This window comes from Ptychodera flava, chromosome 4 (assembly GCF_041260155.1).
Source record: "Ptychodera flava strain L36383 chromosome 4, AS_Pfla_20210202, whole genome shotgun sequence".
NCBI lineage: Eukaryota > Metazoa > Hemichordata > Enteropneusta > Ptychoderidae > Ptychodera > Ptychodera flava.
Window position 1 is genome coordinate 28,859,988 of NC_091931.1, and position 18,490 is coordinate 28,878,477.

General features: G+C 40.4%; 4 protein-coding genes across 4 annotated transcripts in view; all 4 read right to left on the reverse strand.

The window, feature by feature from the left end:
• The window catches only part of LOC139131393 (sacsin-like), a 97,085-nt gene that overhangs the window by 1,642 nt on the left and 76,953 nt on the right, over window positions 1–18,490 (reverse strand). The gene's annotated exons all lie outside the window — the stretch shown is intronic.
• On the reverse strand, window positions 362–3,979 carry LOC139132212 (sacsin-like). Its single transcript, XM_070698602.1, has one exon. It carries the CDS (start codon window positions 3,977–3,979, stop codon window positions 362–364), a length of 3,618 nt encoding a protein of 1,205 aa, XP_070554703.1.
• On the reverse strand, window positions 4,982–10,732 carry LOC139132213 (sacsin-like). Its single transcript, XM_070698603.1, has one exon. The coding sequence runs from the start codon at window positions 10,730–10,732 to the stop codon at window positions 4,982–4,984; it is 5,751 nt and encodes a 1,916-aa protein (XP_070554704.1).
• The window catches only part of LOC139131395 (sacsin-like), a 30,204-nt gene continuing 22,772 nt past the window's right edge, over window positions 11,059–18,490 (reverse strand). The window contains exons 3-5 of the mRNA XM_070697424.1: window positions 14,139–14,227; window positions 13,405–13,663; window positions 11,059–13,128 (exon numbers count right to left, since the gene is read on the reverse strand). Coding sequence (XP_070553525.1) covers window positions 11,198–13,128; window positions 13,405–13,663; window positions 14,139–14,227 — 2,279 coding nt within the window. The 3' untranslated portion in view covers window positions 11,059–11,197. The remainder of the gene's footprint in view (window positions 13,129–13,404; window positions 13,664–14,138; window positions 14,228–18,490) is intronic.

Below are 18,490 nucleotides of genomic sequence, written 5' to 3' on the forward strand. Positions count from 1 at the left end.
CCTTTCTATACTTGTAAGGACATCTGTTGCAAAACCTGTAAGATAGAGTGATGATTAATGGTAAAAGGAACAAGATAACATCATTTCTGTGCATAAATATGCCTTGGTATAGCCCCATTTATTAACCTCAAGTGAAGTTTAAAGTATGAAAGTAAATGTAGGAAGCTTTGTCAAGAAACATTCCTTTGTTTGTTTTATCACTTTTGTCTGTCACCCTTGTTTCAGTTAGTGCACATGGACTTCCCAGCTAAGAAAACCCTCTTAATCCTGTCAGTCTATTTTTTGAAACGTTTTTCCCAATATATGGTATTTTAACTGATGATTATATTGTCAGTAAGTTTGTTTTACCTTATTTGTTTGCCTAAAATTTCTGGATGCCAATGAAGTCCTTTATATGTTTCAGCATTCGTGACGCCACTTTGACTGCATCCTCTGCTTGTTGCTTCTTGTAGGACTCGCTTGGTATCAGATGATGGCGAGGATACCTGGTGTTGCTGAAGTCACAACCAAGTTTATCCAGCATAGATGTCTCTTCATCAAGTCCGGGTGGGCATGAAGAGTGTGTTTGAATTGCATATGCCAGTGACAACAAACTCGTACTGTCATGCTTTGGTTTGCCATCGATAGAGTACTTTGCTGCCTTTAGTGCCTTTTCGACTGCCTGGTGAACCTTGAAACATACCCAATTGTAGGAGGGGTTGTCAACATTAAGGTCATTATTTGCTGACTGAAGATCTTGCTCTGCCTGCCTAAACCATACTCTAGCTTCTCGAGGATTTGGTGTAGTTGTGCAGAATGAAGGTGGGACATAGGAGTAGGAAGAACTCGAACGATGATGTCTGTTCCGATGTCTGTGGTAATGATTTTGATATGTTTCATGTTGTTGTCTATGGCGATGAGCTTCTGAATTCCATTCTTCATAGAACCTACTGTAACTTTCCATATCTGGTTTCCCGCTCTCCAGTCTAGTAATTTCCTGCTGGAGGAACTGAAAAGCAGCGGTGGCAATATTTTTATTCTCTAGATTCTTGTCTGGGTGCCACTGCTTGTACAGGCGTCTGATGACCTTCTTCCGTTCATCTGCTGTCAACTTGAAAGCAGCTTCTAACGTTTTCTTTATTTTAGACTTTGCATCAGCCAGTGATATATCTTCTCTAGCCCTAGCTTCTGATTCATTATTCTCCCCTGCACCAGTGTAAACTTCAAGATCTTTTGGTTTTGGTTCTTCGGGTCGCTTGAATTTAAAAAGATCATTGCAGCTTACTTCAACAGGCTCACTTCCTCCAGTATTGACCTTATACTTTCTTTTTAATCCAAGTGTATCATCTGAATCAGTATGAAGATCAAGTACTGCAATTACTTCAGCAAATACATATTCTCCTGATTCACTTTCTGCACCATCTGCTTCTTGTATAGATTTTCTTAATGCAACAACTTCACCAGCACGAAAAGTGTTAATAGGGTCATCGTTCAAAAGATGAACAATGTCTTCAGGCACTGGTTTACCCGGGGAAGTTTCATTTTCTTTAACTCCCTCAATGTGGTCATATTCAGGTATATGGTAGTCTTCAGAAAGGATCTCTTCAAAATGTTCAACACCTTTTGACAGCAGAGTTTGTACGATTGAGCAGTCTTTTAGTTGCCAAGATATTACCATGTTCAACTTGCGGACCAATTTTCCTAGCAGGCGAACCTCCCCTGGAATGTCCCCATGATTTAAATACAGGTCAAAGCCATCTTCACTTTCACTCATAAATATTTGTTGCTGCTTTTCACTTCCATCAATGTATTCTTCTTTAGCTGGGTTGTACATCATTGTTTCCAATTTCTTCATGCAATGGATCCGTAATTTTGTTTTTAATCTGGCAATCTGATCTTTCCTGGATGTATCAAGAAACTTAGGTCCTTGCTGATATCTAATGATTCTCTTTAAAGCCAAGGCAAGTTCTTCACTGCTCAGCATTTCTTTGAAGTGGCAGATGTAATCACAAGACTCTGCTATACATGGCTTAGCATGAAGGCTTATTTTCTCAGACACGACCTTTCCAACATCTTTTGGCCGATTTTTTTCTGGCAGTAAGTTGACGCTCATGTTTTCCTTCGTAACATCACATCCACATTCAGTAAGAGGCAGGATGAAGTCATACTCTGATTGGCCAATTCGATGTATCAAATGTTTACTACCATAATATAATTCAGTAGATAACTTGAGCTTATCTGTTGTACTCGGCAGGTAGAGTCTGTTGACACTCTCTGTGTTGTTTTTGCATTGTATATCACTAAGGTAATAAAACAAAGCCTTTGTAGCCAATAGTGCTTTCTTTTTCTCATTTGGATCCATAATGTTGTCTTTGCATCTTTCTTTGATTGAAGTGAGAACATGTGCATATTGCTGAAATGTTGCATTTTCTTCAGTTCCCAGTTGTTGAAATAGTGCATCATACTGCCCGAGAGCTCTTGGTGGTGTATACATGTATGGCTGTAGGGCATCACTGGGTAGTGGGCCAAGCTTGTAAGCAAGTTGGTTGGCACGTACGAGCATTTTACCATTATCAACCAGTACTAAGGGTGTATTTGATAGCCTTGTCTTCAAAGGTGTATTATTTATATTTTGCTGCAGATATTTATATATCTCAATCAACACAGAAGATAGAGTCTCTCTTGTCTTCCTGGGAACACTGTCTTCAGTTTCAGGACAGTTTTGTTTTGCCATCCGGTCACAAATATTTTGACAGTGATTTATAACACTGTCAAGTGACTGTTTATCTGATATGCCAAGATATTGATGTAAGTCCACTGTCTTTTTTCTGATATATTCATGTCGTGTAGGTATTGCCCACTGTGGTAGAAGGAAACAGCTTGTCCAAGCTAATTCCACATGTTGTTCAGATATGTTACCATTATAGCAGATAAAGGGTACGACATCAGTGCCTTCTCTCAGAAATGGTGGGTGAATGTCACATAAGTCATGTCTCACACGTGCTGATGGAATGAACTTGATTTTTGAAATTTCTTGGAAAGTGTCTGGTGTACGCAAGTCATTGTTATTATTAAGTTCACCTGCTAGAAGTTTGGACTTACAAAGAATTGGTTTTAGAGCAGCAGATGTGCAACGTATTGCTGAGGTAGCAACTCTGTTCACATACTGAAGAAACAAAGATTTGGTAACTGTTGTTTTCAAGCCAAGTCTTTCTAAGAAATTTCCCCATCGGTAATCATCTGCAAATTCTTTGGGTAGATGATAGCATTTATCCTCCATTTCCATAAACACTTTGTTCTTTGGATCAAAGAAATAATCAACCCTTTTCAGAGTGCCATCTTCTGAGGGAATCAATTCAACTGATGAAAGGATTCTGATGATATGTTCTTGTTGCTCACTGTTCAAATGGTATGGCATCAATGTATCTCTTATGTACTTCAGGTGAGCAACTCGATATTGATTGGAAAGTATTTGGAAATTTGGGAAGATGTACATTTTGTACACATCAAAAACGTCGATAGCAGATGCTCCTATACCTTGAAGTAGCAACTGAAGATGATGTTTAGGAGATAAGAAAACACAGCTGCACTTCTTCCATAGGCCATTAGGAACTTCTGGAAATGACCCAGACAGCAAATGGCATTTTTTATAGCTGTACAGGCTTGTTAATTTGCCACTGTGTTTCTCATAAAGTGGTAGCTTCTTCAGAATATCAATATGCTGTTGGCTGTAACTTTTGATTTCCTCTTGAAAGTATTGAAGGAAGGTTTCAGCCTCAGGTATACTAATACTGTCAAAAGAGATCGACTTCTTAGCCATCAAATAATCAATCAGTGACAAGACATCCTTGCAATCTTCTGGAGATACCACATATGGTTGGAGTAGCTTTGCCACAGTTCCCTTTGTACATAGTTTGTGTTCTATGATTTCCTTTGAAACCTCTGGGCACCTCAGTTTTCCTAAATAGTTGGCTAACATGGAACTGCAAACTCCATTCATCTTCTCTCGAAAACAAATTGAGAACATGCTTTCCATTTGACGGTGACATCAGTGATGACTCTGTGATGGGTATTATGGGCCATGACTGCAGGTGATGTAGTGGATCACCATCTGTTCTTCCACAAAGATATTTCCAAAGCAGCTGCAGCCATTGAACATATATCTCTTTGTTAGTCACATCTGAAAGTTTGATACTGTGAGGGACATTTTTCCATTCATCTGGAAGCACACTGCACAGATGCTGACTAAGTTCATGAGGTGTTAGGTCTTTCCAGACATTAACAGTAACAGAAGAGTCAAGTCCGCGCATGAATTCCCCTAAAATCAAGTAAATGTCTTGACTGAGGAATTTGTGTTTCAGAGATGGTAACAGATCAGTAAAAGTAGAAAGATAGGGTGCATCATAAGTCCGGAAAACATCAACTGTATTGTCAGCACATAACTGGAGTGGAAGTCCTATCAACTCTTGTGGATCTTCGATGCATGTGAGGACATACTTCAAGATTTCAAGGTATGATTTGACAGTTTTGTATGTTGAAACATCAATACCACAAGGTATGTCTCCTACTGCACAGGGGTCAGAATGCATAAAATCCACAATAGATACTGGGGTCACCTCATGCACTTTGACACCAGAGTGCAAGAAGGAGTCATGTATTGTCATAGGCGAGGCAAGGAGGTTAAAACCAGATGCCATTAGGAATGATCTTATCAGCTTTCTGTATTTCCCTTCCTAATGAGTCAAAGAACACACTGTTATCTTCATTGACTGGTTCATGCCATGATATGACTTCTCCATCTAAACCACGTGCTTGATCAGTGGTAAAACTTTCACACGCATAGAGGCAATGTACACCATTGTTTGTTCTGCAAGAAAAGTCCACTCCCCTTTTCTTGTACCTGTCACTTCAAGCAACCCCTTTCTGTACTAATGGAAAAAGGCCATGGTACCATTCCAAATCCTTTGATTTTACTTCATCCATATCACTGTCCTCTTTAAATTTACAACATACTTTGAGCTGCAACACTTAACAAGGTGGAATATGCTGGAGCCAATGCCTTGCTGATTAGTTGTTCATTCCATGCACCCCGAAAGCTTTGTCTAGGACCTTCATCTCTCCATAGGTATCTGCGTGATCTGTCCAGGGCAAAGTGACCATTAACATTCACAGGCAAATCAGTTTCAATTGGAAGTGGAAGAAAACAGTACGCATACTTTTGCTTGGTCATTTCCTTTGCAGCAGGTGCAGGTGATGACATGCCAGGTCGTACGTAGGAAGGGTACTTTGTTGCAACAGCGGTGTGTTCTGAAATCATAGCTGCCACTCCAGCTCTTGGGAGAAGTCTTCCAATATCTTCATGAGGCAGATGTTCATCAGGTCTCTCTGAAAAACCGAACTGTTGGACTATCAACCAGTCTTCTTCTCGATGTTTTGAATCCTTAATACCGAGAAGGTAGTCAGTTACTTTAACTGGAATTTCAACCACTGTTGTATTCTTATGTTGTGAAATATGCTTTGCCATATCTTCTCGTTTCAGAGTATCACTCTCTGTCATTTCTACTTCAACCACGTATAGCTGTTTCAGTTCTCCAGAGATAGTTATTTCTGAGAGTTTGACGGTCTTTATGTTATTAAGGAACATAAGGCTGTCAAAGGCGTTAGATTGAAACCATCTTATAAGTTCTCTTACATCTGATGGTCCATATGTGCTGTTCGAAATGTCAGAAGCATCACCTTTCTGTCTTAGTGGGAATCTGAAGAGCGTTCCTCCTTCCAATTTGATAAAGTCTCCAAGATAGCCACTCAACATGTCCTTGAAGCTACTTTGCAATTCACTAACTGGATCAAAAAGTATACCAGGTTTGTTTACACTGGCACCAGTGATGTATTTCAGGTGGGGATCGAATATTCCAAGTTTCTCATTGTCAGAGATAAATGTAGGGCAGTCTGTTAGGTGATATACTGAATTGAAACCAATGCCATATTGTCCAGTTGTTTCTGCATCACTTCTTTTACCACCAATACCGACCTGTTGAATACCCTTAATATCTTCATCGCTGAACACTCTGTTGTTGTATACACATATTGCTGGACGTTTCTGCATTGTTGCCCATGAATCACCGACTATCATTTCTGATGGATGTGACCTTTGGTCATATATGATATGAATTTCGGTGGCTTTGGCATCATCTGCATTCTGGAGCAGTTCCTTAAATATTTCAGAACCTCCTGGGTAGGCTTTCAGGATATCTTTCAGGCGGTTGGTAAGTTCTTCTTTCTGTCCAAATTCATGTGCAAAACCCATTAAGGATGAAAACTCTTGTGCTTTCTTGTACCTTGCAGCAACGATACCCAGTTTTTCAGCATGAGACCATGGGACATCCTTATGAGCAAAAGTATAATGGCTATTTTGTTGCAGCCATGGTGCATCATCATTAAATGTCAAGTCTTTGCTTGATCTCAAAACATTGTTATTGTCTGGAACATATATGTCTTTGTCTTCTAGGTCAACACTGCTACTAGTCTTTTCACAGAGTTCACGTAATAGTATCAGTGCAATTTTACATTCAGGTGGCTCAAGCGGGTGTTCTTTCCTCTTGTGTCTAAGTTCTTCTAACACATTTATGAAGTCATTTACTTCAAATTCCTCACGGACACCACACGTACTCAGCAACTTCTTATATGGAATTATTTCTCTGGGAACTTTATACAGATAAGGCATAGTATTCTCTGTCCACTGATAAGACATTTTATCAGCACTGACAAATGTATCATGTACCCAAAACATCTTCAGCACCTTCAGCTTGTTCACGGTGTCTTCCTGGCCTTCAATGATGTGGAAAATCTCCTTTCCTGTATCGGACCTTGACGACCGACAGAGTTTGGTCTCCAATAATTGGTAAACTGATTTGCATACATCAAGGGTCTCCTTGGGATTTTGACACTGAATCAGCTCTTCCAATTGGGAGACAACCTCACTGACCGGCACTTCAGTTTTTATGCCAAGTATATCCATTACATCGTCTGTAAGTAAGGTTCTGTCGAGCAGGTGTTCATCCAGTACCGCAGCTACAGATCCAACAACATTGACAGCTTTACATCCATATAGCCTCCTACCATTCAGGATATTGAGTTTATTAGCCCACCACTTTAATGGATAGTCCCGTGGCTTTTGTAAAACTGGAAGAAAAACAATGTTTGATAACTTTGCTTTCTCATCCACACTTGGTTCACATCCAGACGTGATAACTTTGTTCATTACTTTGAGAATTATTTTCACACGCTCGACAGCTGCTGTGAGCCCATCAGTATCTAACACATCAACTACTGAACTAGCTCTCTCACAAATGTCTTCCCAAGAAAGTCTTGTTGTTGCCATTCCAAGTTCAGTCAATGACAAGAGTCTCTCTTGCTTGTGCATCTGCAGCTCCTTGGCATAGGGAAAACGTCCATCACTGTCCTTGAAGAGTGCCCCGACAAGAGATTCAGGATGTACAAGATTGCATGGTTTGTCCACAGACAAACCATCCGGTGACACAGGAATGCATTCAACATTCTTCAGGAGATCATCAAATAATCTGATTTGTTGTGCACCCATACGGATATCCAAAAGATGAGTGACCAGAGGATTGCGTATATCATATGAAATATCGTCGACACAGTCAAAAAATACTTCTGTATATAATTTTCTGATGTCATAGGTGTTTTTGTCCAGAAGATCTGCAGCATCTGACTTTCTAATACTCATTGTGATAGCCTCATTAAAGGTTACAACCTTCTTTTGATACAACTGCTGATTCAGCAAAGTAATTGCTTCATTTCTTATTCTTGACTGACTGATATCTTCATCTACAAAGAGGCATCGTGTTAGTGTAACCCATTTTGACTCATTGTAGATAACTGCTGGCTGCAAATCAGCTGGACCACAAATCTTCTGATAGAATGCCATAAGGAAAGGATGAAAATCACTCTCACATTTATCCAACTTTGGCCATAGGATCTGGAAGTCATACTTGCCAACCAGGTCATGCATACCAGCCAAATCTGTTAGTAGATTGATGAATGCCTTACACAGGACATCTGTCATTAGATCATGGTTCCATTCTGCTTCAAATTCTCTCCATTCACTGCCATCATGTATTTGTGTAGCCTTGCTCCATATGTGCCGCCTGTTTGGTTGAAGTGCAAAGGATGCGTTGAAATGAATAGGAAGTCCTGTTGGTACAGCTAAAGGCAGGAAAGAGAAAAGCTGCCCTTTAACAGGATCGGGTATCAATCCATCTTCACTTTGTTTCATAAGAGCTGCAACACCAGCACATGGCAAAACACCTTGCCTGCGACCTTCAGGCTGATTTGCCCGCATGAATGATACACCATTGCTTGCACACGAACTTACCAACCAATGTTGCTTCAAAGTACTTTTCTTGGTAGACTTTGAAGGTTTTGATGTAATCTTGATTGTAACCAAGTGTGTTGATTCAGGAGGGCTCTGCTTACTCTGTTCCATCCACTGTGAAGTTGCCTTGAGGATGTTAGCCTGTTTCTGTAAGGGTGCCAGATGTAGTGCTGACTCATGGGTTATACATCTTGGTAGCTGCCGTACCAAGTTCACATTTATGGAAAATATCTCTACAGCATCCTTCCCATCATGACTGCCACTTTTCAATTCTAAAACTGACAACTTCTTTACATTTTGAGTAAACAGGAGGAGAGTGCGCGCTGACTTTTCCAGGGACAGAACAAGCTTTTGTAGAGCAGTCTTGTCTTGATATATTTTATCTGATATCAAATTGTCAACGTCATGGCTAACCTGGTAAGCGGTTCTCAATGGGAGACGGAATAATGTTCCTTCATAGTAGTTATCCTTTGTGATATCACATCCAAAGACTCTGTAATATGGCTGAAACTGATGTGGATATGTTGCCACTGTTTGCCTGTGACGTTGATTCCTCAGGTCGAGTTTTACTCCTGGTTGGGCTGGATTATGGATGCGAGATCTGAGATGAATGACTCTTGGATCAAACATCATTACATAAGGACCACTGATGAGACTTGGTACATCAGTTACATGATAGACAGATGTAAAACCAAGGCCAAAACGTCCAATTTTCTCACGTTTCTCCTTCTTTGAAGCTGCTGCTATATCACATATGTTCTTAATATCATCATCAGTGAACAGAGCATTGTTGTATGCCCATAGAGCTGGTCCATGACAGTGTTTCATTTCTGGATCAAGTAACCGTTCTTGTACTTGCATATTTGATCTTTGGTCAATCAAAAATTTTACCTCTGAAGCCCCAGCATCATCAGCATTTTGAATAAGCTCCTTGAAAATTCCAACACCCTCTTTGTATATTTCAAGATTTTGTTTAATTGCATTTATAACAGTCTTATATGGACCCGCAAGATCATATCCAAGATCATCAGTTGGTGCAACATGCTGACTGAGTGGCCTGAGTCCCAAGTTTCTTGCTGTTACATTGGGTACATCTTCATGTATGATACTGTAATTATCATCTGCGAGTTTTTCTGTCAGCCAATCTCGGTCTGTATAAAAGCAATTGCTAGCAGGCATCATTTTCAAGTTGCCATCCTGTGATTGATTTGTAGGTACCAAAACATTGTGATGAAGTTCATCATCAACAGGACCACTGCTTGAGATAGCCTTGAGTATTGCACAGGCTAAGTTAAGGTCAGCATGATATTTTTCAGGTGATACCTTGTCTAAATTGCTGTCTTTTATACTTCTTAAAACATCTGTTAGGACTGTTGAACTAAACTTATCATGTATTCCCATTGCTTGGAAGAACGTTCTAAATTCACTTGCTAGTTCTACCGGAAGAATGCAGAGGTATGGCTGTAGATCAACATCCAAGCTTGGTGTCAGTGCCACCTTGTCTTGATTGGTGAATCCTTTGCCGTGCCAAACCCATTCAAAGTTACCAAGTGCAGAATCATCATAGATGAAGAGCTTCACTAGTTCGATGTTTGATGTTGCTAGAAACTTGTAAATTTCAATCACGGTGTCTTGTATTTGTCTAAGATTTGGTTGCTGTTGCTCTTTAGTGGTACTTACAATCATCTTTAGCTGCCGCACAACACATCTGACATGTTCATACTTTTTGCCATCAAGTGGATGGGTCCAGCTAAATGTGTTCGTCAAATGCTTGTTCAGGTGTGTCATTTTTACTATTGGCATTACTCCTCCAATTAACATTGAATTTTCAAAAATGGTTACATCTTTTGGTGAGAATAGTTTTAGATTGTTGTTGTTTTGCTCTCCAAACCATTCAATACTGTTCATATACCAGCTTGGTTTATGATCCAGGCAGGGTATCCATGCCAGGGACATAATTCTTTGAGATAGAGATTTTCTTACTCGTTGCACATCCACTTGCTCCTTCAATTTCCAGCTGTATTTTTCAAGGTACTTCAACAAAGCACCCCCTTTTCTCACATTATTTTCATCTGCTGAGTTTTTGCACGAGTCTAACCTCTTGGCTATGTTGTATAGCTCTGTGGAACTGATACTGTCTTCCGCTTTCATACCGATTCTTCTGATATGCTTCAGTAGACGTCCTTCATAGTAGTGCTCGGCTGGTACACATTGATCACCGAGAAGAAGCACAAGTTGAATGCTATTTGGGTCAATGGCATCACATGGTTTCACAAGGGAACCACATTTGGTTAGTATACATCTGTGTCTCTTTACAATGTCATCATACTCTGAATGATTGGTGATCCATTCCATTATCCCTTTGCTTTCTGTCTCACTATAGTACCCACTTTCAAGGCCTGGTAGTATATACTGCTCCAGGTATTTATGAAATGGTATTTGTATAGCTCCAAGACTCAGTGCAAACTGTAAAACACTGTGTTCATCGCACACAAGGAGGGACTGTTTCACTCTTTACATGGTAACTCTAAATAGTTGTTTGGAGTAACCATGTTGCATTGGTTCAATGAAACTGGATAGTTGTCATTTGTACATTCCCACAATGGTAGTTGCTTGAGGAATGTGAAGTCATCAGCCAATAGATTTGTAAGTTTACTCAAATATTTTGAGAGTTGTTTGAAAGCTGAGGACAATTCTTTATGAGCTGAGTAATCTTCAATGGTCCAGCAAACTTCAGGACTTTGAGAACACCATCAACATCAGGAGATGCTATGTATTTACCCAGTGAAGACTGGGATAGATAACTTTGCTGGTTTCTGACTATGTAACAACCAATATCTCAATGATACTGGCGATTTCATCATTTAGAACTGCCTGATACTGCCAGCTGGATGTCTTTTTGAAGATTGCTGATGGACCATTTTTTTTAAGTTTCAATAGAGTGATGGGCCCAGAATATGTATCAGCATCAAGAGGAATCAGTGGAAGTCCTTCTAATGTAGAGGTGTCCACACCATGTTGCCGTTCAAACCATGACCAAAAGTCACCTAACCAGTTTATAGGCGGTTCTCCTTTTTTGTCTGGATGCCAAATGACTGTGTTTTGAGCATTTGATGTGGTCCAGTTGTATGGCAATGCTGATGATAAATTATCAAGGACATGTGTCGGAGTCAGGAGTGTGAGCTGAGTTGCACAACAGGCTTCCCTTAACATAAGTCTTAGGTCATGTGAAAGAGTTGGATCCAAGAATACAACATCCATATTTGGAAGGAGAGACTGTTTGTGCTCTTCCGTTTCAATAAAAATCTTTGATGCTTGGAACTTTTTGGAAAATGGAATGAAATTTCCATTTGCCAGTGGAAGAAGAGCAAGCCCTTTTAATTCTGCATACGATCCATCTTCAAGGATGTAGGCTAAAAGCTGCAACTTTGTCTTCCTATCCATGCTTTCTAATTTTCTTGTATTCTTTCTCAGGTAGAGTCTCACAAGATGTGGTGTGATTTTTTTAATGTGAACTCGAAAGTGCTCTAAACACTTCATCACATGTGGCGGTAAAGTGACAACAGGTGCGCAGCAGTCAAGCATGGTTTTAACCACAGCTTCTTGATTATCTTTGTTTTTGAATGATGTTGGATGATCAAAAGCAGCATCACCTAGTTTCAACCATTTACCACCTGAGACCTTGCTGTAGAACACCTCTTTCACAAGTAATAGAGAAAAAAGTTTCTTGAAAACTTGTTGCCACTCTACTGAGGTGACCTTTTGGATATCAGGCCATGCTCTGTAAACGCAGTCTGGCTTCCACTTGAATACTGTGATTGCAGTCATTATAAGATGGGCATAAGCTTCTGGGATTGCATCACATGTGAGAAGTTGATTCCATCGGGCAGTCTTGTCATTTCTTGATTCTGCATCAGGCCACTTAATGCTTCGACGGTTGTCACCAAGCCCAAAGTATCCATGAATATGAACTGGGAGACCTGTGGTTTGACTTGGAGGCAAAGGCAAGAAACAAAAGATTCTTCCATCACTGATGTGAATAGTGTTTGCTTCGACCATTTCTACAGCAGTTCCTACCCAGGGCATAAGTCCCAAGTCATTGTCTTCAGACAGCTTCTTTAACTCTGTTGACAATCCTGACTTTTTAACTTGATGGACCACTATCCATCTTTTGACTGCTTTGTGCGTCTTTTCTGTTACCTCTATCTCCATTTCCATAGACATTGGTCCCGATTCTTTGTTCTGCTTCACCTGATGAAGGAATGTTGTTTTACTTCCTCGCATTTGATGGCGTGTAGTCTCAGTAATTCTTGCTTCCTGAATCAACTCTACCTCTCCGTATCTTCCCTTTCGCTCATAAACAGATATACTTTCAATATTTTTCAAAAAGAGTAGAGTAAGGTCAATGTCATTCTGGAATGTTGTGATCCAGCCTTCCTTTCCCATAATACGGTCCTTGGATATGACATTGCTGCTCAGTTTAGAGGGTTCTTTTCTGAGAGGAAAGCGGAATAAGGTTCCACCAAAGTAGCCCCTTTCAAAGGAAGATTCATTGCATTCAAAGACTCCCAAATAGGGCGCAAACTGACCACTGTATGGTGTACAATTAGGTGCAAGTAGCTCACCTTTCAGTTTCCACTTCTTTCCTGGTTTATTTGTATACTGCTTGTTCTTATATGGATCATAGTTGAAGATGTTCTCCAGAGGATCAAATATGCCCAGACAATTACCACTTAAAACACTTGGTAGATCTAAAGATTAAGAAAGGAAATTCAATATAATAACAATTATTTAGTTCTATTGCTTTCATACTTTACTGCATTAAAGTATTTGAATTTGTAAGACCATCACAATTAACAGTCTAACATTCCTTTGACCTACATCATCATTTGTCGTTTGTTGTAATAGGTATAGAAGACATGAATTCTGCAGGTCATTGTCTTCTCAACTTTTGTTCTGGGGAAGATGTAAATTCATTATACAATTGAAGATAATGTAACTGCTGAATTGCCTGTGGATGACAATACCTGTAATGTGGTAGATGGAATTGAACCCCAGTCCAAATCTACCAACTTTCAGTGGATCCTCTCTTTTACCACTCTGCTCGGGTCTCTGAATATTTAACCAATCTTGGTCGGAGAAAGTTGTATTGTTGTAAGCATACAATGCTGGTCCGTGGTACTTCTTTAAGTTATCCGACCAGAGATTGTCAACAGGGTAGTCTGAGTCATCATACAAGAACTTTACTTCAGTTGCACCAGCGTCATCAGCATTTTGGATGATTTCCTACACAAATGCCAAAGTTAAGTAAAATTAATCCTAAAACTTGCTTTGATTATAAGGAAGCATCTTTCAAAAAGTATTTGGAATAACTTTTTGTATTGACTTAATCATGTAGCAGTGTAAACCAATGTACATTTTGAATCTAATTCTATACTTTTTATGTCTCTCCATTGATGTCGTCACAATATGGCCAAGCTTGTATAAATGTATGATTATAAAGAGTAGTTCATATTTATAAGCATGCAAATTACCATGTTTAATTTCTTATCGTTTTTGATATATAATATGCAGCTACGAGGATGCCTATTTAACTTTTCAGTGATATTGATATTTCTTGAAGAATTGTCAATTCACTATGCACAAATACAAGTTTTCCCTTTTGCTGCATCTATATCAAATTATCATATCTCCTGTACGATGAAGGCATTTATTCTGAAACGTGACCTCTGCATTACATATCCTAGATATGAGAACTGACCTTAAGAATCTGACCACCCTCCGGATATTTGTCGAGAATTCTCTTTAAGTACAAATACAGTGGTGGAAGTTTCTGGCCGAAGTCATCATCTGAAAAAAATGAACCATACAGTGATAAGGTTTGGCTAGGATATGAAGAACTAATCGTAACAACTACAAAGGAATATCACATTGTTTTGAGGCCTTCCAGAACTAGTACTTGTCGATCGTTTGCCAGAATATCAACAAATTATCATGTTAAGTGAAGATTCTTAGAATACATACACAAGCAGTGGAGATAGAAAATGCTGTACATAACGATTGTTAATCGTGAATTGTAAGATAAATTCGACGAAATGTAAAATCAACTGGGTAGTAATCTTATGACGTAGTTGATACGCGATGTCACTGTGCTACTGTTCTCTCAGTTTAAAGGCCAGGGACTTGATACCCGGGATCAAGTTAATGCCGTTCACCTTTGACATTCACGGGCGGGATCGAATGTTTATATCTTTGCAAATTACGGTCACGATTAGTGTGCACAGGAGGTTGTAAACAGGCAAATGTGTTGACATGCAAACAACAGATTATACGTAACTGAATATAACGGCGAGACCAGTACACTGAGAAACAACGTTTCGTGAAGCCGCGGTGCTTGTAGCAATAACAGGTGTACTTCAACGACTTCAACTGTAATGACAAAGGTACAACACCACGCCGCCGCTGCAACTAACGACGTTATTACTAGGGCTTGACAATTTTTTTTCCACTTCACTCGTCCGTCGGACAAGTGGATTTTCAATTCAGTGTCCTCACAAAAATTTTACTTGTCCTCCATTTGTAATAATCAGGACCAAATACTTGCAGCGAATTCCGTAGCCGCTTCAGGGGTTTCTTTTTTTAGTAATTTTCGCCGATGTTGACGCGGATTTTTCTCAAAAGTTCACATTGAAGTAGCCCTGCGTACGGTCTGTGTGTTCCCGGCGTTATACGCCCCCCCCCCCCCCCATCACAAGAGGCTGTATAACGCCGGGAACACACAGACCTGTAGGCTGTACGCAGGTCAAACATCAATGAAGGTACATACATCCGGGCATATCATACATCGGCTTCCCGTGTTTGGCAAGCATAAATGCCGTCGTAAAAAGATTGGTCAGTTTCTGTCGCTGGTCGTCGTCATTCGGTTCACGCATTGCGAGTGCATGCGATCAGGGTGTTGGCAAGTAAAACCGTATCGGGCTCAGCGGGACCCACAAAATTTCCACAATCATTGTCCCCGTCACGATCTCATCTGTAAGCACCAAACAGTCCAAATGCGGTTGACTATTACGCGTGAGACCTTATCGATTCAACGCGAAACATGCCGCATCCGTCAAGAAAAGCATTTCGCTTTCCCAGTGGCTTGGCAATGATGGGGTATTTGAGACACGATGAACAAAACATTTTGGAACCGTCATATTTCAAGCCACATATGAAGGCCACTGTGCTTTCCACTTCGGGAGATAACATCTAAGGCGTTTTTCCTCATCATAACGCTTATGTTTAGATCTTGTGTCAAAAAACATCGTTCTAATCATCACATCGAGTCGTCGATTCTCTGTTCTCAGACGATCCCACTCACGCTGGCCCTCGTGGCGCCGTCGTAAATCATTACAACGTCGTTTCTCAGAGTTACACAATGCCCATCGTCGTAAACAACGCACCTATTTACCGCAACAGCTTTGCTTGACTTGTGCGTACGTCTATACGGAGCGGAAATAACGCTCTGGCTCGCGAAAATGCACAATGCCTTGTTTGCGCTAGTGCAAATATTACCGTAAAATACTCATATTTACAGCGATCACTCCACAAACTATCTGCCAAAAAAGTTTGTCTACCTCGCGAGGCCGCATAAGTGATTTTGAAGTACTGCACGGTCGGCAAGTGAATCTTAGAAGAACGTCACAAATGTATCTAAAAAAGTCAGTGATTGACATTTAGTTTGTGTGAATTACGACAACGCAGATTGGGCGACACGTGCACAAACCGCAACTTAGGTTCGCGTTGATTGCGCCAGAAGTTGTGTCCATGGCAATGGAACAACACACGACTTTAGGTCATCAAAAATGTTTTAAAACGGCAAGACGATAATAGGCCTAATAATACTTTTCACGACAGAAAAATCTAAAAGAACTTGAATCTGAACTTTAAATGACTAGTTCTGTGGAAGAAACGATCGGAAATAGCGGCGTGTACGACGTCTACGCGAGAACGCGCTATGGCTTGGGTGGCATACTTGCAGTCACAGGGGCTCGAGCTGGGTAGTCTGCTCGCTTTTCGGCTCGATCTATCGATCCCGTAGTCGACATGCCGGCACTGCAATCTAAATGGGTGTTTTAATAGGTGGGCATATCGACTACGGGATCGATAGATCGAGCTGAAAATCGATCTATTTAGCAGACTACCCAGCTAAAGAGTGCCTGTGCATGCGGCTCTGCACTGCGGTCGCCCCATCTAATTACATGGCTGTGCGTACCTAACATGTTGACATCGCAAACGTTTACCGATTCACACCTGTATCGCGTCCTTTTTTGATTGACAGCTTGCAGACCTTTGTTGTGGCCGCTTGCCACGCAAGTTGAAGACAAAGAGAAATACATTCATCGACCAAAATCAGCTTTATTTATGCTCAAATCAAAAAAAAATATCTGTATATTCAATCACTAGACATTCATAGTTAGGTACATGTGCATGGACGCCTAAGTTTCTTCGCCTGTGACCATTTTGGCATGGTTTTTACGGAGCGATCGAGCGTGACGCCACCCAAGCCACGCTTTGCATAAACTAACTCCAACAGGGGGAGGTTGCTATTTATACCCAGCCCTGGCCTTTAACTGGTATTGCAGGACATAGTAATCCTGTAGCATTTGATGGACAGATTCAGCGAACTTACTCTAAATTTATGTGAAAACGCCAGAAGTAATGTTACTGGAAAGTAGCACTATTGACAAACCCTGCCCTGCCAGTCGTAACGTTAATAACCAAGGCGTCATGCCACACTCAGCTTTCCGAGTCTTTTTTGTTCCTTTGAAAACGGTGTCACTGGTAGTCACAACAAATACAAAATTCAAAAGTCATTTACATAAAGCCTTTGTTGTGATACTAGGCTTAGAAGGCATCAATTTGAATACGTATTTCTTAAAAGCATGACCGCCACAAATTTCCACGAACACAGAAAATCACTCGCAAAAATGGAAAGTCAGTTACAAATTAATATTCCCATGGCAATTGAAATTTGCTAATAACAATTTACAACTGGGTACTTATTCTAATCTGAAAACCATGTTATTATCATTCCTGAAAAGAATAGAGTGTTTTCTATTTACATATGTCAGGATCAGTAGGTTATCAAATGCTCGTACTTTTATTGCCGTCGCGATAAGTTTACACACACCAAACTTCCAATGTATTTAGGTATACGCTGGTGATGTTGTTACATTCCCATGTAATCACCCAAGTAATCAGGTAGAATTACACATGCTGTTTACGCTTCTTGAATTCCACCGGGAGCTGAGCCTGGCCATAAAAGTGGCGGCTGTACAGATGGGACGGAATATTCCACTTTATTGAATGAGGACACAAAAATAAAATTTTATTAAATCAATGACTCTTGTTCATTTTCTTACTGTTTGTATCATTTACCAAGTGTCACTGCTTTATTTTTGTTTCTCTCGCTTTTCGTCTTTCATCACCAGTATAGTAGGCCTATAACCTTAAAAAATATACATGTGAACTTACAACCGATCAATCCTCCCAACCCTAATAAAATGGTATCAACCACTACGTTGTCTGTCCCGCGCACAAACTATCTCCACCGAACATGTCGTCGAAGCGAAGGGTTCGCCCGACAGTGCGGTCTGAAATAATTCAGCTTTGGCTGAATGGACACTCTATAAGATCTGTTGCTCAGGACAAAAATATATCGGCATCAACAGTGGTGGCAACTATTTTGAGGCGATTCAAGAAAAGAAAAACGGTCTTACTGTAACGGCTAGAGCAAGTGGACGCCCACACAGTACACTCAGTGTGATTTTCGGACGACCTCAGTTTTCGGACATGCTGTTCGTTGTACTCACTTCGCTCCGTATTGATAGCTTTTTACAAGGCATGCTACCGCCTTTTAAGTCAGGTGACGCAACTGTCCCGTTTTGGATAGTTTTTTTTTAGGTAGAAGCTATTTCGGGCGCTACAAACTTGGCGAAGTTAGCCACACCGTACGATACAAGATGTCAAACGCAACACACAGAAACAGCCCGTGTCCGATATCTAAGCGCTATACACGTCGAAATACAGTTGCGTCGTCCATGGATTAAACGTAACTAATTATCACAAAAT